Genomic DNA, 23564 nt, shown 5'->3' on the forward strand with positions numbered 1-23564 from the left:
AGAAACTCAGCAGGCAAACCTCCAAATATTTGGGCTGAGAGCAGTGCCAATATGCCTTTTCTCTGTCGGCCAGAGATCTGCAGGGTTGGCTTTCTTGCATGGCTCCTCCTCTGACATACAGGGAAGAGCAAGGAACATTTACTGATCACCTACGACCTGTATGGGTGTATTTTAAATTTCTGTTAAGATGCTTTTTCTCATTGCAGAATTTCCTTTGACTCCTCCTTAATTTCTTATAGGCAAGTGTTTATTTACACTTGCCTTGGTGGAAATTGAGATTGCCAGCTGTCTTTATGAATAGTCAACGTCACTAAGTGTCCCTGAACTGCAGTTAGTTGATCTTGTCTACTTAGTTATTATAAAGCTGAGACCAAGCCTCAGAGTCAGGTGTTTATTGTGCAAGCTCAAGTGAACAGGAGCTCACGGCTAAAATAAGTTCTGATCTAGAAAGCGCGATGGGACTTCCCTGGTGGCCAGTGGTTAAGAATCCGCCTGCCAATGCAGGGGACATGGGTTCGAGCCCTGGTCCGGGAAGATCCCACATGCTGCAGAGCAACTAAGCCCGTGTGCCACAACTACTGAAGCCCGCTCACCTAGAGCCCGAGCTCCGCAACAAGGGAAGCCACGGCAATGAGAAGCCTGCGCACCGCAAGGAAGAGTAGCGCCCACTCGCCACAACTAGGGAAAGCCCGCGCACAGCAGGGAAGACCCAACTCAGCCAAAAATAAATAATTAATTTAAAAAAAGAAAAAAAGCGCGAAAGACCACAAGACAAATTGTGCAGTTCAATAAGTGACCAGTCTATGACTTTCTAAACTGTTAACCTGTTTTAAATTTAATGGTGCATGAAAAAGATCAGAGGGGAGGGATAATACCAATTGTCTTTTTCCAAAACCAGTTCAGCAGTTATTTACCTTTCAAGCAATTAACATAATTACCATTATGCTAAAAAGCAATTTTGGGAAGTTCTGCCCTGAGCGCTTATGATTCCACTGGGACAGTTTTAGTTGGGACTTATCTTTTTGATGGAACCCTAATTGCAGTTTTGGCTTTGTGCATGCAAACAGAAGCAGCTAATTGTTTAGGCAAATAGCAGATTAATTTAAATATGCATCCCTAATAAAACAAAAATGGTATCCATTATGGTCCTTGTTCCTATGATGAGGAATATAAATATTCTGTGCAAGTACCATTAGGTGGAGGTCTTAAGGATTGCTGACATTATTTCACGGTGGTAGCACTTTCCTGATATCGAGTAATCTTTACAAAAGCTAACATAAATCAGTTTAAACTCATTTAGATCCCATTTCCACTATGTGCAGTTTCATTACCACACTCTGGCTGGCCTCCTTTGGGAGGTGGAAGGGGCATGCTGCAAACTGGCATGGGTGCCCATCCACAGCTGCTGAGCAGACTTTATGTCTCCTCCAAAGACTGGCCATCGTTACTCATCTCCCCCTTAATGACTGTTCCTAGGCTAGGGTGAACTCAGAGTTCCTGCAGCCCTGGTGCTGCTTGTCAAGGTGGAGGGCCCAGAGAGCAGTGGGACTGCCAAGCCCTACTTCTGTCTACTTTATTGGGCTGATGGCCCTCACTCATTGTGGTCTTCCGCAGTTTTTGAGAGACCCTTGTTTTTTTTTTTTTGCCTGTGTCCTTTTCATTTTTCTCATGAATGAAACAGTATTGTGATCCCAGCACTAGCTCAGAGGTCAGCATCTTTCATGCAGCCATTGAGGTTTTGTCATGGAGAAAGACAGACACCTGGTCTCCTTTCAGCTTTCCCGGTGTGGGTGTCAGCTCCAGCTCTGAGGGTTATTTATGCCTGGTTCAGGGAATGATGGCAATGACCTGTTTACTAAGTCACCACACAGAAGCTCCCTTTGCATTTGCTGAGAAGTTTTCTCTTGTTTCACCTTGGCCTAGCATACAGGATAAGGGTGGTAGATACCTTTTGGAGTGTCTCCTTGCTCTGAAGCCCCTCTAGAGGTAGACATATTCATAGAATTTGAGTTGGTCTTTTGACATCAGCTGAGTAGACAAGGATGGGGACCCCAGGCCTGGGGGCGGCTGATTCATGTTCTTGGCTGAACCATTTGGGCTGCAGACTTTCAGTCTCAATTGTGTGCTTGGAGTAGAAGACCTTGTGAAGTGGGGAATAGAGAAGGTTGCTTTGTGTAGAGAGGGAGGGATGCACAGTTACAGAGAGAAGCAGAGGCAAGATGTATGGTGCAACAAGAAACGTACTACCTTGATCTGAATGTTTTCCTACTTCCGGTTCTGATCCCTTTTACTGTCCAGCTGTATTTCCTGCCCTTGGGTTCCATGAAATAGCCTTGTTCCTTTTCAGCCTGTTTCCTTTTGTATTTAAACGAGTTTCAGTGGATTTGTTTCTTAAAACCAAATGTTCCATTGCTAAAACATAAGACAAACATTCAGCAAACCTTTATTGATGTTCAGCCACTTTCAGTACTGTGAAGTCACTCTGTAGGAAATGTAGCAGAAAAAGGACACAATCCTGCCACTTCAGAAATCCACCCAATACTAGGAGCCAAATCCATATTAGTGCTGTGTCTGCAATATGATAAAACTTGGCCTTTCAAATGAATTTACATCAAATTTTAAAAATCATCACCTGTTTGGGAAGGAAATTTATTTGGCTCTGATAGGTATTGACTAATATTGTGCAATGTATGTGGACCCAGTTCAACTTGAAATGTCTGCGTAAGTTAGCTGCTCCTTTTTGGGAATCTTAAAATAGTTTGACAATAGGACTTATCCATTTTTAAGCTTAGCCATTGTCCCATTGCAGTTTGTGTATATATCTTTTATATTTTTGTTATATTTTCGTGACTATAACATGTCTTTCTGCAGTGAGAATTTTGTGAGAACAGAGATCACATCCCTCCTGTATGCTCCCAAACAAGATGCTTGGTGATGCCACTAGAATGTCAGCTCCATGCGGTCAGGGACTTTTTTGTTTTATTTTGTCTTGTTCACTGCAGTTTCCCCAGTGCTTAGAAAGGCAGGGGCTCAAATACATGTTGAATGTATTGTTGCATTAACTCCTTTTTGGCTAAATATTGGTTAACATGGATAATAATCCTCTACAATATTATAAAACATTCTTATAATTCAGGTATTCACTGTTCAAGCCCTTGCAGTTTTGAGGTTGTAAAAGTAGCATGATATAAACTCTATTAACTAATAAAATGACCTTTTATAAAATTAGCTTTCACTCAAGCATCCGTCCTGTTAGCTGCTGTGTCTGTTCCTGCTCACCTTGCCCATGTGTCTTGGGGTCAAATATCCAACAACACAGTTGCAAAGTGAAATTGCACATCTTGCAAAAGCTGCAGGATTTAATAATGTTAAGAGTGGTAAGGGGAAGAGCAGTAGAAGTGGTAATTACATGGGTAAATATAAATGGCTTTTTTTGTTATTTCTCTTTAAAAGACAGTTGCCTGCTTATGCAAAATAATAACAATGTATGTGGGGTTTATAACATACAGTAGAAATAAAAAGTGGCAACAATAGCAGAGAGGCTGGGAGGGAGGAGATGGAGTACGCTGCTTCACCGTATGTGAAGTGGTGTAATATCGCTTGAAGGTAGACTGGTGGTTACAGATGCGCCAAAACCTAAAGCAACAACCAAAATAAACACAAAGAGTTTTGGCTAATAAACTAACAAAGGAATTAAAATGAAATAAACACATAGTTAATCTAAATACTCAGTCCTAAAGAAGTCAGAAAAAGGGGGAAAGGAAGCAAAGAACAAATGGGACAGATAGAAAACAAGCGGCAAAATGGTAGATTAAACCCATCCTTACCGATAATCACATTAAAGATAAGTAGTCTAAATACCCCAGTTAAAAGCAAGATCAGTTAAATGCCATCTACAAGAGACCCACTTTAGATATAAAGACAACACAAAGTGAAAGGACAGAAAAACACATAGCATGCTAACACTAACCGGAAGAAAGTTGGAGTGACTATATCAATATCAAAGTGGATTTCAGAGCAAAGAACATAACACAAAGAGGGACATTTCATGTAATACAGGGTCACTTCATCAAGAGGACCCAACAATCCTAAATGTTAATGCACCTAAAGGTGATCTTGGAGGACTGTGCAAACGATAGTGGCACTGATGACAAGTGAGGATCTGGCCGAGTTACACACTTAAGAGCTGCAGTAGAGAAAACAGACAAAGATCATGACACAACAGGCGTTCAGAAGAGAAGGATGTGACCATTAACTAGGTGGCACCCAGAATATATTTTCTAAAAAGACCCTTCTTAGAATAGCTCTGCAACCTTGTGGTAAAGGGTATTTTGTTGCATACAATTCTGTTGGGGAAATGAAGCCAACAAAACCAGTACTTGATTAGTAATGAAAAATGTGTTTATAGATAAACTCCATGTGTGCTTCGAGTGAGCTGTGGTTGAATAACTTCCACACTTGGCAGAACACAGGTTAAGTTTATGTCAATTACTCATGGACTCATGGTTACTTCATGCACTTGTAAATGCAGCCACTCATCCTGCACTTTCTTTTTTTTTGGCGGTACGCGGGCCTCTCACTGTTGTGGCCTCTCCTGTTGCGGAGCACAGGCTCCGGACGCGCAGGCTCAGCGGCCATGGCTCACGGGCGCAGCCGCTCCGCAGCACGTGGGATCTTCCCGGACCGGGGCACGTACCCGTGTCCCCTGCATCGGCAGGCAGACTCTCAACCACTGTGCCACCAGGGAAGCCCTCATCCTGCACTTTCTAGCTAACTTCCAGCCCAGCCACTTCACGTACCAAGTGGCTTTGGACCAGTTGTTGAACCGCTCAGAGCTTCTGTTTCTTCTGTTTTGTCAAACGAAGATAATGATGCTCTTCCCAAGATGGAAGTTAGCGCTGAAGGAGAGGAGACAAGTGATTGAACACTCAGAGGCTTCATGCAGTAGTGGTTGCTTTACTGTTGTATTGTAATGTCTGCAAACAAATGCAGTGCAGGCCTATTTGGAAGAGGCACATCCTGGAATGTGCCTGTCTCCTATTTAATGTGTAGAGTCATTGGCGTTTTTTGCAGTGTATCTGCTTCTTCTGAGTCAAAATGGAAAGAATTAGCTAAAATATTTGCCAGAGGAATGTGTTGTGGAGCCTTCTGCAATCTGCTTATCCCCCAAGTTTATCATAATTCTTAGAAGAGTGCACTGTTTTACATCTGAAGCAACATTTAACTTGAAGAAAGCTCTGCTTTTGTTTGTAATCACCTACTTAGCCTACTGACAGTTTGAAGGGCTTGCAAAGCAACCCACAAGTATTGTTTTCTTCTGACTCGAAGTATTTATTTAGTGATGAATGATACCTTATGGTAAGATCCTAAGTTCAAAGCATTTACTGTTTAAGGACAAAGTACAAGACAAGAAAAATAGGAAGAGGGATTGCAAAAAGATGAGAAGTGAAAGCTTTATTTTAGAAAGTTGTAGGAAATAGGACTGGATTTATGGATGGGCAGTAGAGAGGAGATTAGTGTTATTAATAGATTAAATATGTTCTGTAACATGGCAGGCACTATAGAATACATAAAAATGTAGAAATGCTTGGTCTGTCTCCAGTATTTTGTGTGGTTTATCTCCTTGAATCTGCCCAACAGTCCTGTGTAATGGGTAATGTTACCTTCAGTTTTACAGGTGAAAAAACAGGCTCTCAGCTTTAAGTAACTTGCCCAAGGCCTTCAGCTAGCAAGCAGCGGAGCTGGATTTGAACTCAGACAACCACAGACTGTGTTATCTGCACACAATTATTTTCAGTGATTTTTGAAAAATAAAATCAGTTGGAATTGGAACAGGACATTATCCAGCATGATGCAGAAAGTAATTATTTTCTTGAATAAAGCTTTGTGGGTAAAAAGGTAGCTTAGTGGATGGGAGTGGTAAAAAGAAATTATTTGGCAAGAAAAGAATAAGTGGCCCTCCAAATACAGAAAAATTTATATTTCTGATAGAAAAGTGTAAGTTCCTGCAGACAGCTAGTTCTCAAACTTGGGCATATATCCCAGAGTTTGCTGCCCGAGAACCTGCATTTCTAATAAGCCCCCAAGTGTTGCTGATGCTGCTTGTCCAGGGTCTACACTTGGATATCATTGCTGTAGACAGTTTGAGAAGGGTGGAGACACAGCCTGTGTGTGGAAGAGGAATTCATCTGGGGAGCAGCATTCAGGGGGCTGGGGAGAAGGGTGTATAGTATGTGGGCAAATCGTGGTGTTTTTTTTTTTTTGACTGTTCCACCCATGCATCTTGCAGGATCTTAGTTCCCCGACCAGGGATTGAACCCGGGCCCCCGGCAGTGGAAGCGTGGAGTCCTAACCACTGGACTGCCAGGGAATTCCTTAAATCATGGTTTTTAACAAGTCTGGGATAGTCAAGCTTGTGTTTTAGACTATGCAAAATAAAACATCTCTGCTAACTGTGGCTAAAAGAAGGTGGTGGTGAGGAGGGATGTAAAATACTTATAAGAACCTCTTAGAATGTGGGTTAGTGGCTGTTTTCAGATGTTGCTAGTGTCTAGGTCAGTGCCTGGCATATAAAAAGTGCTCAATAATAATTTCTGGCATGTTACTTCACCTCTTAGAATGGCTATCATCAAAGACAAGAGATAGCAAATGGTGAGGATGTGGAGAAAAGGTAGCCCTCATGCAGTGTTAGTGGGCATGTAAACTGGTGCAGCCACTGTGGAAAACAGTATGGAGTTTCCTCAAAGAATTAATAATAGAACTACCATGTGATCCAGCGATTTGACTTCTGGGTATATATCTGAAAGAAATGAAATCACTATGTTGAAGAGATATCTGCACCCTCGTGTTCACTCACAATAGCCAAGACATGGAAACAACCTAAGTGTCCGTTGACAGATGAGTGGATAAAGAAGATGTGGTGTATGTATACAGTGGAACACTACTCAGCCATAACCAAGGAGGAAATCCTGCTATTTGCAGCAGCATAGATGGATCTTGAGGGCATTATGCTAAGTGAGATAAGAGAAAAAACCAAATGCTGTATGATCTCATTTATATGTGGAATCTTAAAAAAAAGAAGAACCTCATAGAAACAGAGATCAGATTTGTGGTTGCCAGGGGTAGAGGAATTGGTTGAAGGTGGTCAAAAGGTACAAGCTTCCAGTTATAAAATAAATAAGTTCTGGGGATGTAATGTACAGCATGATGACTATAGGTAATAATACTGTATTGTATATTTGAAAGTTGCTGAGAGAATAGATCTTAAAAGTTCTCATTATAAGGAAAAGGACGTTTGTAACTGTGAGGTGATGTTAACTAAACTTATTGTGGTAATCATTTCACAGTATATACATATATCAAATCATTCTGTTGTACACCTTAAGCTTCTATAATGTTCTGTGTCAATTATATTTTTAACAAAACTAGAAAAAATTATCTGTTGCATAGACAAATAAGGGAATGAATTAAGAACTCCATATATTAAAACTACTGAACAATTATGTCCTCCCATTCTTCTTAGATCTCTCATAAAAGCATTTTTAAAAAATTTATCTTTTTGGCAAGGATAATTTTGGGGAAATTTTTCAGAATATACAAGGGGATGTTATAGTAAATTTCTCTCCTACTCTTGTCCCTTTTCCCTGGTTTCTTTCCTTAGAGGCCTTAACAATTCTTAACAATTTCTTTTTCATTGTTAAGTTTCTTAAGTATCCTTCCAGGATACTCTGTGTATACATTTGTGTGTATGTGTGCTTGTACATTTTTTAAAATGCAAAAGTAACATAGCATACTATACCACTATTCTGTCCTTCCTTTTTTCATTTAACAGTATATTTTGTTGATCATTTTATATAGCTCATGTATAAGGCTGACTCTTTTAATTGCTCATTTTATTTAAATTCCAAACTATGGAGATACCATTATTTAAGTATTTCTCTATTGGTGGACATTTAGGTAGCTTCCAATCTTTTGACATAATTTAAAACGTAGTAACTATCTTATATACATTTGTGATTTGGTAGATATTATCAAATTGCCTCCAGAGTTAGTTGAAATAGTTCACATTCCTATGAAGAATTTAAGAGAAAGCCTGTTTCCCCATATCCTCAAAAACAAAACGTTTTATGAAATTTTTGTCTTTGTCAATTTGATTGGTGAAAAATAGTATCCTATTTTAGTTTTTATTTTTCTAATTGTGAGTGAATTTTTATATTTTTTAAATGTTTATATGTCAACTGCATTTCTTTTTCTATGAACACCATAGCACACTCATGTCCTTTGCTCACTTTTCAGTTGCTTTTTTCTTATTGAATCTTAGAAGCTCTTTATATATTAAGGAAATAGGCTCTTTGTTATATGTAATGCAGATATTTTTTACCAATTTATTATTTATCTTTTATATTTTCTTTATGTTGCATGATTATTTTATAATTGTGCATACTAAATGAATTTAAAATTGTTACCTGAATTTTTTTTCTACATAGGATTTCTTAATATTTGGGATCTAAGGACTGGAAGGTATCCTATTCATCGTTTTGAGCATGATGCAAGAATACAAGCACTAGCCCTCAGCCAGGAAGATGCAACTGTTGCCACAGCTTCTGCTTTTGATGTTGTAATGTTACGCCCCAATGAGGAGGGATACTGGCAAATAGCTGCAGAATTTGAAGTTCAGAAACTGGTGAGCTTTTAGTCTGGTCATTTTATTTTTCATTCTTAGAATCTTTGGGTCTGATATAAACAGATAGTAATGATGTTGGCCGTGCTCATTCACTCAGGGCTTTCTGTGGGCCTCATGTCCATAAATCTCACAACAGCCTTGCAAAATAAGTAGTTGTATTTTCCTCATTTACCAAGCAGCCAATAAAATCTTAGAGCAGTGAATTGACTCGCCCCTGATAAGAAGTTGATTCTGACCTCAAGGCTGACATCGGGGTTGCAGTTTCTCATCACTGTGGTCCTCAGCCTCCTTCACATTAACAGAACGTTCACCCCTGGAAATCTGAGATCAGGATCTGGCCTGATACATAAGTGAAGATGAGTTCAGTGGTACCATCGCAGGCTATATGGGAAAGAAAGTTTCCATCCTACACTTTCTCCCTCCGAAGATTTTCTCACTTGGCATTAAGGGTAACTCTTGAGTGAGTATAGATTCAAGTCAGTGTTAATCGGGTAGCCATGTTCCATGACGTCGTGTGTGAAGCTCAGTTAACCTTACTAGTTCATTACATAGAGCCTGTTTCTGAGTTCACTTGTACATGAGCCTCAACATTTGCATGGTGGGAGATGATTTGGTGGTAAGAAGGAAGAGCTGAAATCTGTCTATGCTGAATTTGGATTTAATTTAAAGCAAACTTGATTTTGGCACTGGTGGGGGAGTGAACAGAAAAGCCAACGCTGAATAATGAATTGATGGCCTGACCTGGAACAAATCCTGTTCCTCTCCCTTTTCCCCTGGTGAAAATCTTGTTAGACATGAATAACTAAAAAGCCATGGCATCACTGCTTCACCTCTGTAAGCTGCTTGTGCCTCTAATGCTCAGCCTCTGCGGTTCTAGTGTAGTGTTCTCAAAACTGCCTGATGCTGTCTTCTTCTCTTGGGGTTTTATTAGAAAAATGTGAAAGTACCATATTTCTGTCTGTTCTCAAAACTACATAGTGCTTCTTATTTGGTTTCTGCCTAAAGAACACTGTAGATCAACAATAGCTATATGAACTCAGACAATTACTTGAGACGTGAGTCCCTTCAGAAAGTGCAAATCCGGCCTTGGCAATAAGGTGGCATCCTGGCATCGACCGGAAGCTTTTTGAAGTTGTTTACAGTTCCCAGAAGATGGCACAACCGCAGTCAGTCTGAGCCTCTTGGTCTGTCACACATCCAGCATGAAGGTGAATTAAACGGCTAGACTGAGGGTGTTGATTTTAGGAAAGCAAGAAGTGATTTTTAGGATAGGGGAGAGAGGAATGAAGCGGCCATTGCTGGAGCCCTGTGTTATAACGCTCTTTATGTGTTATTTCTCACCCTGGATGAGGGCTGGCCACAGAATGTACTGTCTCTGGAAAAGGCAGCCCCTGGCCCGGGCTGCTGGGCCATCTTTGTCTTCCTCAGATAGGCTCCCTGAATCACAGTGGCAGTGTTCCCAGGTTGGTAATACTGGCCTAGAACAGCTGTCCTTCGCGATGGGCCCTCGGCTGGGGATGTGGGGCCACTACTCACACTGTGGGTCCTCAGGGCTAGCAGAGCCACCCAGATGTTTACTCTCTCGAGCGCTTCTGGACAGTTTTCAGGATTCAGGTCTTTGAACTCGTTTGGCTTCTTGTCAGGGACCATGGATTTTCATAATCACATAGGTGGCTTACCTTCTGCTTCTGTACTCTCAGAATTTACTCAGGGAGGTGAAAACCCGATGTAAACTGCACTCGGGGGAAGCATGCCACTTAACGAACATAGGAAAGCAAGTTACTCTTAAAGGCAGCTCCTCATACCTACGCAGATTAGAGAAAGTAGTAGCAGTGATGCGGCCGGAGGACTGTGTGGCATAAAAGTGCTTGCAGTGGCCTTCCTACCCTAGGATGGCACTGAAACCGGGAGAAAGTAGATAACTCGGGTGCTTTTAACCTTTTAGCAACACATTTTTGCTATTTGCACAAATGTTAAAATGTGATTTCGGGGCTTCCCTGGTGGCGCAGTGGTTGAGAGTCCGCCTGCTGATGCAGGGGACGCGGGTTCGTGCCCCGGTCCGGGAAGATCCCACATGTCGCTGAGCGGCTAGGCCCGTAAGCCATGGCTGCTGAGCCCGCGCATCCGGAGCCTGTGCTCCGCAACGGGAGAGGCCACAACAGTGAGAGGCCTGCGTACCGCAAAAATAAATAAATAAAATGTGATTTTGGCTAATTTGGAACTGAGTGAATTTTATGTTATGTATTCAGTTTCTTGTGAAAAAAATAAAAACTTTTATTTTTGAATGGTTATTCTAGCCTCGTGGTTCAGAATTTAAAAAACACAATAAGGTTTACAGTAAGAATCTCCTTTCCACTCTGTCCCACAACTCATTTCCCTCCCTGAAGGCAGCCGTTGTTAGTTAGATTTGTGCACGTATAAGACAAGCGTGTCACAGGCTTCCTCTGCCCCACCTTTACACATAGTAGCACACTGTGAATCCTGTTACCTTGTTTTTTTCCTCCAAATTTATCTTAGAGGTGACCCCGTTTGTATGAGTTTATAAAGGTTGTCTTCCTGCTTTTTTCTGTGACCACATGGTATTCCAATACATGGATGTACTGTAAGTTATTTAATTAGTCCCTTAGTAAGGCATGTTTAGGGTTTTCTAGTTTTTAGCTATTGACCAAATAGTGCTACAGCAAATAATGTTGTACACAGTCGTTTTGCATAAATGTGTGTTTATTTGTAAATAAATTCCTAGAAGTGACTTGCTGTGTCAGAGCCTATGCTCATCTGACATTGTGTTAAGTGTTCCCAGATTTTGGACCAGATTACATCCCACCAACCTTAATGGGATCCATAAATGTGGTTGTCCCCTCTCCACTTCCAGCCCAATGTCTTATCAGACTAATTGATCTTTACTGATATGACAGATGAAAATGCTATCTTGGTGAATTTTCACCTTTTATTTCTCTTGTTAGGAGTGTGTTGTGTTTCTTTTACGATGAGCATCTTTTCATTCGTGTAGGAGCTGTGTTTCACTTCCTGTGAACTGGCCCTTGGCCCGTCTTTTTCTGTTGGGTTGCTGGTCTTCTCATTGATGTGTAGGAGGAATTGTGTATTTTTGAGCAAGTCAGGATGAATTGTAGGCGAGACCTGAAGGACTAAAACGACTCTTATTCTTTAACAGGTTGACTACCTTGAAATAGTTCCAGATACTGGAAGATATCCTGTGGCCGTAGCCACTGCTGGAGATCTGGTATACTTGCTAAAAGCCGAAGACTCTGCCAGAACCCTCCATTATGTCTACGGGCAGCCTGTCACATGTCTAGATGTCTCCTCCAACCAGGCTGCTTTTGGTGTGAAGAGTCTGGGATGGGTGTACGAAGGAAACAAGGTACAAAAATAGCAAGATGTGCAATTAACAAAAAAGAACATGGATTTTATTTTTTTAAAGGCAATTTAAAAATTAAAGATCTCTAATATATTTTTAAAAGATGTGTTCAGGCAGTATATATCAGCCTGGTTAAAAAAAATTCAGGTAGTTCAAAATGATATAATATAAGTAATTGTTTTCTTTCTCTTCCCTTCCCCCAGCCCTACTCCACAGAAGAAACTATTAACAGTTCTTAGGTATCCATCTAGAAAATTTTAATGCATATATAGGTACATTTATACACTAAAAAACATACCTTTGTTGAAATGAGATCATAGTGTACATGCTGTTCTGTGCCCAACGTTTTTATTCAGTAATGTACCCTGGAGAGCATTCCATGTGAGCTCCCTCTCCCTAGAATTCCAGCGATGCTTACAACCCGAAGTCTGCTTAACCAGTCTCCTCACTAGTGGGCATTTACGTTGCTTTCTCTGTTTGGGCTGTTATAGACAGCGCTACAGTGTGTGTTGCAACTTGTAAATCTCTAGGATAAATTGCTAGCAATTATGTTGCTTGGTCAGAGGGTTGATGGACATTGCCAAGTTGCCTTCTAAAAAGGTTGCATCAAAATTTACATTCTTATCCACAGTTTGTAAAAGTGCCTCTGATACTCTTTCAGCCAGAAACAAGGAGATAAGTTTTTAATTGAAATTCTTTGCATGATGACTCAATTTTATCACTACTTAGTATTTTACCATCCTGACTGCAGGCCAAGTACTTAGTCTTAAAGCTGACTTACAGAACTCTTTCTCTTCCAGTGGAATCGGGGGAGAGGGATAAAGGTTCGTTTTATTTTGCTTTTCCTCCAGTTTGCTGGGTCTTGACCCTGCTGGCAGTGGGTGTAACCCTGGGAAGGAACTTCTCTGAGCCAGCAGCTCCTCTGACGACGTCCTTCTCCCAAGGAAGGAGGCCCTTTTCACGTAGCAGTGTTGTGAACTGGAAAAGAGCCAGTCTCTGGATGCACACCGTCTGCGTTCCAGCTGCAGACCTACCACCTGCTACCCTGTGTGACCTTAAACAGGTTGCTTAACCCTCATTATGCCTCAGTTCCCTCATTTGTAAAAGGGAGTTCATAATGGTACCTACTTCACAGAATTGTAGGATTAAATGAAAACACATGTGTAAAGCTTTAAGCATAGTACCTGGCATTGGAGTTAACGATCACTGTGTGCTTCCTGTTCTTTCCAGCTCTCATAGTTTGAGTCTAGCCTCTGGTTGTGATTTTTACATCTTGTTTCTCCTATGCAGTCACCTGTAAGGTCAAATCTCACCTATCTAGGTGTTCACTGGTTTTGCAACATGGACTCCAATTATATGTGCTTCACCCAGGAAGCTAGATAAAGCCGTAGAAACTACATGTGGCTTAGTTTAGTCTCACTGTGAGAAGGGACCCCTTTGTGCTCAAGCTGGCCTGCTTCGCTGGAGCATAGTCAGCATATCTTAGCTGGAAAGTCTGTGATGAAGTCATTCCTGTGTTTTGTCTTCCCAGGACGTGGGGGGAAAGGGACAGCAGTTGGTTTCCTAAGGCAGTTTCCTTTCTTGGCCTTCGAAAACACTTTCTTTTCTGATCCCTGGTGAGCTCATTTGATGAGAGGAGAGAGACTGTTTGCTTTCTAATTTTTCATCCATCATGCTTTCAAGTTTCAGTTATCTCACTTATTTCTCGAGTTCTCAGTGTAGTGAGGTGATAGTTTATTTAATCCTAGCCTGGTTTAAATTTTTCATATTTTTAATAAACTTTTCACCTAACAGGTTCTATTTCTCTGACTTACCTGAGTGGATCTGTTTCTATAGTGATACAGTTGCAGTGGATATATTTGAGAAACCAGTTAAAGGGATAGCTCAGCACAAAATTAGATTGGGGAAAAAAAAATAGACTGGGAGCATCCTTTAGGTGTTGATGTAAGTAAGCACTTTTTTGGATGCCTCTCAATATTTCCAACCCAATTAAAAAGCGTTAATTATAAGAATTAGCTGATTCTTATGTTAATTTGATAAAAATTCATTATTAAAAGTTTATAGTTCCTCTAATAACTTGTTAGCGGGTAGTTTTCATTGGTGTTTTAAAATTAAGAGTGGAAGTAAATTTGCTACAAGAATGTGTTTAAGTGCCTCTTTGAAATCTGACAGTAGCGTTTAGTCATGCAAGTATTTTGAGTATACCACCAAACCTTCAAACATTTGTGTGGGCGGATGGGTTGTTGTTAGTAGTGCTGCTGGTAACTGCATTGAGATGCTTTTCCAACATGAACGCCACCCACTTGAACGTGAGGGAAGCCAAGCTTTAACTGTGAAACTTTCCTTATTTTTGCAGAGGTAGGACTTTCTGTCTGATTATGTTTAATGGATTTTCTGCTTCCTCAGAAAAACCAACATTTCTGTGTGAATTAAGCCATGTAATGGGTGGCTCTGTGAGATTTTAGTAGCATCCTGCCACCCCATAATGTACTGTCATAATTCTTAAGTCTTAGGTGCAGGCTCTGTGTCACCTTGCTTGTGAGCTCCACGCTTTGGTCCTGTCGGTCTCCATCCGGCCTGGCGGCACGTTTTACTAGGTTGGTATGAGACTGGGAGCAGTAGAGTTTGCCTGGAGCTGTGTCCACGTGAGGGTTTGTGTCTGTGCCTCTGGGCCTGTATGTTTAGGATTCAGATGAAGGCTTTATGAGAACACAGAGTCTGGTTTCTCTTCCTTTATACCTGATACAGAACTGGGGGTTAGCTAAAGTCCACTGTTGATTAACTGTGATAAAAGCAGACATGAAGTTCAAATGTTGGTAATAGAATTTTAGTCAGGAACTGAAATTTCCCTGACCTGTAGGAGTATTTCAGCAGTGTTACTTTTGTTTACTTGGAAAATGTCTTTACACCATATGATGGTCACATTAGCATTTTATAGACACCACAGCTGTCTGAGCATCAGTCATAATGGTTCAGACGCATCCATTCGCATATCTACTAGCCAGCCTGTCATGTATTTATCGCGGAGAGTTACAGAGCACCAGTTGTGTCCTGGCGTTGGAGCATCAAAACAACGTTGTGCACATGTTTCAGCAGACGGGTATTTGTCAAGTAACTTAGCTCTGTTAGTAAACATACTTAGTTTTCTAAGGAAATGAAACCAAGTAACTTAGCAGAAGTTTATCCATTTAATCTTAAGAAAAGTCTTGTGAATACAGCTGGTTCAGTCATTTCCAGCTGTGGTAGGAAGGCTCAGAGAAGGTGTTAGTGCTCTAACATTAGGGGCCACGCTTGGGTTTGCCAGCTTGTTCTTTCTTTGGCCACGTAAAGTTGTAGGAAAAAAAAAGGCTATTATCTATTTGCACTCTTTCTTAAAAGAGCAGATCTTTAAACATCTTTAAAAAAAAAAAAGTATTTTTTGACTAGGTAATGCATTCACCTGATTCAGAAATCAAAAGACATGAAAGGAAGGGTGTGCAGTGGGATGACTCCTTCCCACTCTTTTCAACCTGCCACCGAGTTTCTCTTCCTGGAGCAGCTAAATCAGTGTTGCCAGTGTCTTGCATATCCTTCCAGAGATTTTTTATGCATATGTAAGCAAATTGTCCATACATGCCCTCAATCCCCTCTTTCTAAAAAATATAAATAGTAAAATACTCTATTTTTGTCCTGCTTCTTGCTTTTTTGTGCAACAGAATCTCTTAGAGATCGTTTCATCATTTCTTATAACATAATAAAGAACTTCCTGGTAGGTTTTATTTTTTGCAATTTTATGATATTGCACCTTGTAGTTGTACCTTAAGTAATTCTGCAACCCTACCCCCTATTGATGGATGTTAGCTTGCTCCCAGTCTTTTGCTATTGTGAACAACACTTGGTCCACATGAATGTATTTGTAGGATTAGTTCCTCAAAGTAAAGACTTGCTGGGTCAGAGGGTGCTGTGCCTTCATGATTTTGATAGCTGTTGCCCTCTATAGTAGGTGTTCCTTGGAAAGTGGAGGATGGCAGTGCATCCCATTCTCCTAGCAGTTCCTTAACATCTTTCCTCTCACAGGCTTTACAGAAGGGTCACAACAAAATGAGGCCAGAAGGAATAAACAGAGCTCTGTCTGGTCCTGCCTTCATTTAAGTTATTTTGTAGCTCTCTGCTTTGAGGATGAATGACCTCATCTAGAATCACATGCTTTACCTAGAATCAGTGCAGTGGGACTGACAGCCTTATCAGACCGCCATTAGGGTGGACAGAGCTACAGCACACACTGATATGTGCCCCTTCTCGGCTTGTTTGCTACCATTTGAGGGAGAACCCACGGTTCTTTAAAGACAGTAGGCTCATCTGCCTCTTTTTTGTAAAATGAGGAGGGTTGGACATGTGACTTTTGGTCTCCTGTCCAGCACCCACATTCCTTGATTCTTTTTTTTTTTAAATTAATTTATTTATTGGCTGCGTTGGGTCTTCGTTGCTGTGTGCAGACTTTCTCTAGTTGGGGTGAGCGGGGGCTACTCCTTGTTGTGGTGCGCGGGCTTCTCATTGTCGTGGCTTCTCTTGCTGCGGAGCATGGGCTCTAGGCGCGTAGGCTTCAGTAGTTGTGGCACGTGGGCTCAGTAGTTGTGGCTTGCGGGCTCTAGAGCTCAGGCTCAGTAGTTGTGGCGCATGGGCTTAGTTGCTCCGTGGCATGTGGGATCTTCCTCAGGCCAGGGCTCGAACCTGTGTCCCTTGCATTGGCAGGCAGATTCTTAACCACTGCGCCACCAGGGAAGCCCCCTTGATTCTTTAAGCAGTTAGGTGGTTTAAAGTTTTCCCTTTACCTGTGGAGTCGTGTTGAGCTGGTCTGTCCTTGGAGGCTATTTGGGAGCTGAGGGTTTCTGAAATGGATTGAGGAACCCATTGCTCTCCTGTTACTTCTCTAACGGGGTCTCCTAAGGGCCATGCTTATTGCTGGCAGGAATGATTGGGCAGGAAATTGTTTGGTACTTTTTCATCAATTCCTGTGTCTTTCTGGGCAAGGGGTATGTGGTGAGAAGGGCTGCTTGAACGTCTTTTACTTTTAGATGAAAATGGACTCTTAAGTGTTGACGTTGCATTCTTGGGTTCTCACACTTCAGTGGCATAAATGATCTTAAAGGTAGTCGTTGCTAAGTGGCACATGATTGTAAACAAAAACAAATGGAATAACAGTTACTCTGGCCTCATCTCTTCATCATGTTGCAGGGCAAAGATCAGTGTCAACTCTCTTAATGTGGCCCTTTGTGCCCAAATAGCCCTTTAAAATTTGTTTTTAGTCTCATACTTCCTGAATCTGTCAAAAATACTTCTACCCATGAAAACGTTTTTATGATGCTAATCATCTTTATTAATTCTTTTGCTGCCTGAATTAAATTTTGCTCTCAGAGGTGGAGGGTTAGGAGATAGAATTGCCTCATTTAAGAGCATTATGTTGACGATGAGTCTCATGCCTCATAAAGGAAGAGAGAGACCCACTTACAGCTCTCAGCATCATTCTGTGTATTTGGACATATTTCCTAATTTAGTTCTGAAGTGCTTGGCATTCGGTGGCAGATTGTATTTAGCAGCACGCGGCACGCATCCTAATCAGGGTGACGTGAGTGAAGTAATCCAGGAGGCTGGGGTGTGTTTGACAAGGACACTGGCTTGGCGCTGCTGCCTCAGCTTACATCACGCTGGAAAATAATTGCTAACGTCTCTTAGGATAATCATTCCCTGTACGCGGACGTGAAAAGACTCTGGATTGGTTATTGCACTCGTCACAAGTTGAAATACCTGTCTGGAAGAGCCTTTGGGATCAAAGGCTCATGGATTCTGGCACCATTCTCCATACCTACACCAGAATATGAAATCCATCTTTCCTTTTGTTCAAGGTTCCATTCCAGAGGAGAACTAAAAACTGTATTTTACAAGCAGGATGAATAATTTGAAATTGAAAGTTCACAAAGTAAATAAGTATCTCATTTCCTCTTCACTTTCACCTTAAACCTTTAACATTTTTCATATTTATTTACTTTCTGCTTGGAAAAGTTTAAGAAAATAGCTCTTGGAGACCAGTTTTCTGGGTTGTTGAGTGATGTTGACTACCAAAGGGTCCACTTTTGTTGCTAACGTTGCTGCCATTGTGAACGACTGCTTACTGAACACACACTATTTGCTGGATATCTGACCGTGCTGCAAACAGGGATGTCTCAAACGTGACATCCACGTCGGGGCTTACCTCCTCGTGGGCTTTAACCGCAACTTAGTGATACAGAGGTGGTTTTCTCCATGTTGAGATGGACATGAGGTCGTAGGGAGACCTTCATGGTTAATTTGCTGAATTCCAAAGTACTGAAAAGTTATACAGGTAAATACGTAGATGAGGATTGAATATTCATATGCATTTTGTACATGTTTTAATATTAAAATGTATCAGTGGTAAGAGATTGGTTCAAGGTGGCGAAGTAGAAGGACGTGCACTCACTCCCTCTTGGGAGAGCACCGGAATCGCAACTAACTGCTGAAGAGTCATCGACAGGAAGACACTGGAACTCACCAGAAAGATACCCCATATCCAAAGACAAAGGAGAAGCCGCAGTGAGATGGTAGGAGGAGCGCAATCACAATAAAATCAAATCCCATAACCGCTGGGGGGGTGACTCACAAACTGGAGAACACTTATACCACAGAAGTCCACCCACTGGAGTGAAGGTTCTGAGGCCCACGTCAGGCTTCCCAACCTGGGGGTCCGGCAACGGGAGGAGGAATTCCCAGAGAATCAGACTGTGAAGGCTAGCAGGATTTGATTGCAGGACTTCGACATGACTGGGGGAAACAGAGACTGCACTCTTGGAGGGCACACACAAAATAGTGTGTGTGTCAGGACCCAGGGGGAAGGAGCAGTGACCCCCATAGGAGACTGAACCAGACCCACCTGCTGGTATTGGAGGGTCTCCTGCAGAGTTGGGGGGCGGCTGTGGCTCACCATGGGGACAAGGACACTGGCAGCAGAAGTTCTGGGAAGTACTCCTTGCTGTGAGCCCTCCTGCAGTCTGCCATTAACCCCACCAAAGAGCCTGTAGGCTCCATTGCTGGGTCATCTCAGGCCAAACAACCAGCAGGGAGGGAACTCAGCCCCACCCATCCGCAAACAATCAGATTAAAGTTTTACTGAGCTCTTCCCACCAGAGCAACACCCAGCTCTACCCACCACCACTCTCTCCCATCAGGAAGCTGGCAGAAGCCTCTTAGATAGCCTCATCCACCAGAGGGCAGACAGCAGAAGCAAGAAGAACTACAATCCTGCAGCCTGTGGAACGAAAACTGCATTCACAGAAAGATGGACAAGATGAAAAGGCAGAGGGCTATGTACCAGATGAAGGAACAAGATAAAACCCCAGAAAAACAACTAAATGAAGTGGAGACAGGCAACCTTCCAGAAAAAGAAGTGAGAATAATGATAGTGAAGATGATCCAGGACCTCAGAAAAAGAATGGAGGCAAAGATCAAGAAGATGCAAGAAATGTTTAACAAAGACCTAGAAGAATTAAAGAACAAACAAACAGAGATGAACAATACAATAATTGAAATGAAAAATACACTGGAAGGAATCAGTAGCAGAATAACTGAGGCAGAAGAACGGATAAGTGACCTGGAAGACAGAATGGTGAAATTCACTGCTGTGAAACAGAATAAAGAGAAAAGAATGAAAAGACAGCCTAAGAGACCTCTGAGACAAAATTAAATACACCAACATTCGCATTATAGGGGTTCCGGAAGGAGAAGAGAGAGAGAAAGGACTCGAGAAAGTATTTGAAGAGATTACAGTCGAAAACTTCCCTACCATGGGAAAGGAAATAGCCACCCAAGTCCAGGAAGCAAAACCCAAGGAGAAACACGCCAAGACACATAGTAATCAAATTGACGAGAAGCCGAAGAAAAATTATTAAAAGGAACAAGGGAAAAATGACAAGTAACATACAAGGGAACTCCCATAAGGTTAACAGCTGATTTCTCAGCAGAAACTCTACAAGCCAGAAGGGGGAGTGGCATGACATATTTAAAGTGATGAAAGGGAAGAACCTACAACCAAGATTACTCTACCTGGCAAGGATTTCATTCAGATTCGAGGGAGAAATCAAAAGCTTTACAGATAAGCAAAAGCTAAGAGAATTCAGCACCACCAAACCAGCTCTACAGCAAACGCTAAAGGAACTTCTCTAAGTGGGAAACACAAGAAGAAAAAGACCTACAAAAACAAACCCAAAACAATTAAGAAAATGGTCATAGGAACATACATATCGATAATTACCTTAAACGTGAATGGATTAAATTCTCCAACCAAAAGACACAGGCTTGCTGAATGGATACAAAACCAAGACCCATATATATGCTGTCTACAGGAGATCCACTTCAGACCTAGGGACACATACAGACTTAAAGTGAGGGGATGGGAAAACATATTCCATGCAAATGGAAATCAAAAGAAAGCTGGAGTAGCAATGTTCATATCACATAAAATAGACTTTAAAATAAAGAATGTCACAAGAGACAAGGAAGGACACTACATAATGATCAAGGGATCAATCCAAGAAGATAATTATATATGCACCCAACATAGGTGCACCTCAATGCATAAGGCAACTGCTAACAGCTATAAAAGAGGAAACTGACAGTAACACAATAATAGTGGGGGACTTTAACACCTCACTTTTACACCAATGGACAGATCATCCAGACAGAAAATAAGGAAACACAAGCTTTAAATGACACAATAGACCAGATAGATTTAATTGGTATTTATAGGACATTCCATCCGAAAACAGCAGATTACACTTTCTTCTCAAGTGCACATGGAACATTCTCCAGGATAGGTCACATCTTGGGTCACAAATCAAGCCTTGGTAAATTTAGGAAAATTGAAATCATATGAAGCATCTTTTCTGACTACAATGCTATGAGATTAAAAATCAATTACAGGGGGAAAAAATGTGGAAAACACAAACACATGGAGGCTAAACAATATGTTACTAAATAACCAAGAGGTCACTGAAGAAATCAAAGAGGAAATCAAAAGATACTCAAGAGGCAAATGACAACAAAAACACAATGATCCAAAACCTATGGGATGCAGCAAAAGCAGTTCTAAGAGGGAAGTTTATAGCAATACAACCTCACGAAAGAAGAAAAATGTCAAACAATCTCCACTCACACCTAAAGGAACTAGAGAAAGAAAAACAAAACCCAAAGTTAGTAGGAGGAAAGAAATCATAAAGATCAGAGCAGAAATAAATGAAATAGAAACAGAAAACAATAGCAAAGATCCATAAAACTAAAAGCTGGTTCTTTGAGAAGATAAACAAAATTGATAAAGCATTAGCCAGACTCATCAAGAAAAAGAGGGAGAGGACTCAAATCAATAAAATTAGAAATGAAAGTTACAACAGACACCGCAGAAATACAAAGCATCCTAAGAGACTACTACCAGCAAGTCTATGCCAATAAAATGGACAAACTGGAAGAAATGGACAAATTCTGAGAAAGGTATAACCTTCCAAGACTAAACTGGGAAGAAACAGAAAATATGAACAGACCAATCACAAGTAATGAAATTGAAACTGTGATTAAAAATCTTCCAGCAAACAAAAGTCCAGGACCAGATGGCTTCACAGGTGAATTCTATCAAACATTTAGAGAAGAACTAACACCCATCCTTCTCAAACTCTTTCAAAAAATTGCAGAGGAAGGAACACTCCCAAACTCATTCTGTGAGGCCACCATCACCCTGTTACCAAAACCAGAGATACTACAAAAAGAGAAAATTACAGACCAATACCACCGATGAATATAGATGCAAAAATCCTCAACAAAATCCTAGCAAACAGAATCCAACAACACATTAAAAGGATCATACACCATGATCAAGTGGGATTTATCCCAGGGATGCAAGGATTCTTCAACATATGCAAATCAGTGTGATACACCACATTAACAGATTGAAGAAGAAAAACCATATGATCATCTCAATAGATGCAGAAAAGCTTTTGACAGAATTCAACACCCATTCATGATAAAAACTCTCCAGAAAGTGGGCGTAGAGGGAACCTACCTCAAAATAATAAAGGCCATATACGACAAACCCACAGCAAACATCCTTCTCAATGGTGAAAAACTGAAATCATTTCCTCTAAGATCAGAAATAGGACAAGGATGTGCACTCTGGCCACTATTATTCAACATAGTTTTGGAAGTCCTAGCCATGGCAATCAGAGAAGAAAAAGAAATAAGAGGAATACAAATTGGAAAAGAAGAAGTAAAATTGTCACTGTTTGCAGATGACATGATACTATACATAGAGAAGCCTAAAGATGCCACCAGAGAACTACGAGAGCTAATCAATGAATTTGGTAAAGTAGTAGGATACAAAATTAATCCACAGAAATCTCTTGCATTCCTATATACTACCATGAAAGATCAGAAAGAGAAATTAAGGAAACAATCCCATTCGCCATTGCAACAAAAAGAATAAAATACCTAGGAATAAACCCACCTAAGGAGGTAAAAGACCTGTACTCAGAAAACTATAAGACACTGATGAAAGAAATCAAAGATGACACAAACAGATGGAGAGATGTACCATGTTCTTGGATAGGAACAATCAATATTGTGAAAATGACTATACTACCCAAAGTAATCTACAGATTCAATGCAATCCCTATCAAATTACCAATGGCAGTTTTTACAGAACTAGAACAAAAAATCTTAAAATTTGTATGGAGACACAAAAGACCCCAAGTAGCCAAAGCAGTCTTGAGGGAAAAAAACGGAGCTGGAGGAATCAGACTCCCTGACCTTAGACTGTACTACAAAGCTACAGTAATGAAGACAATATGGTCCTGGCACGAAAACAGAAATATAGATCAGTGGAACAGGATAGAAAGCCCAGAGATAAACCCACACACCTATAGTGAACTAATCTATGACACAAAGGAGGCAAGGATATACAATGGAGAAAAGACAGTGTCTTCAATAAGTGGTGCTGGGAAAACTGGACAGCTACGTGTAAAAGAATGAAATTAGAACACTCCCTAACACCATACACAAAAATAAACTCAGAATGGATTAAAGACCTAAATGTAAGGCCAGACACTATCAAACTCTTAGAGGAAAACATAGGCAGACACTGTATGACATAAATCACAGCAAGATCCTTTTTGACCCACCTGCTAGAGAAATGGAAATAAAAACAAAAGTAAACAAATGGGACCTAATGAAACTTAAAAGCTTTTGCACAGCAAAGGAAACTATAAACAAGATGAAAAGAGAACCCTCAGAATGGGAGAAAATGTTTGCAAACGAATCAATGGACAAAGGACTAATCTTCAAAATATACAAACAGCTCATGAAGCTCAATATTAAAAAAAGAAACAACCCAATGAAAAAATGGGCAGAAGACCTAAATAGACATTTCTCCAAAGAAGACATACAGATGGCCAAGAGGCACATTGAAAACTG

At 40.9% G+C, this 23564-nt stretch overlaps 1 protein-coding gene and 1 long non-coding RNA gene across 2 annotated transcripts in view; one reads left to right on the top strand and one right to left on the bottom strand.

Annotated features, from left to right (window-relative positions):
• Positions 1 to 2435, bottom strand: part of LOC114895292 — a 3677-nt gene extending 1242 nt beyond the window's left edge. The window contains exon 1 of the long non-coding RNA XR_003793510.1: positions 1949 to 2435. This is a non-coding gene — a long non-coding RNA (uncharacterized LOC114895292). The remainder of the gene's footprint in view (positions 1 to 1948) is intronic.
• FBXW8 (F-box and WD repeat domain containing 8) overlaps positions 1 to 23564 on the top strand; it is a 112870-nt gene that overhangs the window by 57314 nt on the left and 31992 nt on the right. Inside the window, exons 6-7 of the mRNA XM_029222526.1 lie at positions 8487 to 8683; positions 11856 to 12062. Coding sequence (XP_029078359.1) covers positions 8487 to 8683; positions 11856 to 12062 — 404 coding nt within the window. The remainder of the gene's footprint in view (positions 1 to 8486; positions 8684 to 11855; positions 12063 to 23564) is intronic.

Source organism: Monodon monoceros, unplaced genomic scaffold (genome assembly GCF_005190385.1).
Source record: "Monodon monoceros isolate NGI ecotype Baffin Bay Population unplaced genomic scaffold, NGI_Narwhal_1 Super_Scaffold_1, whole genome shotgun sequence".
Taxonomy (NCBI): Eukaryota; Metazoa; Chordata; class Mammalia; order Artiodactyla; family Monodontidae; genus Monodon; species Monodon monoceros.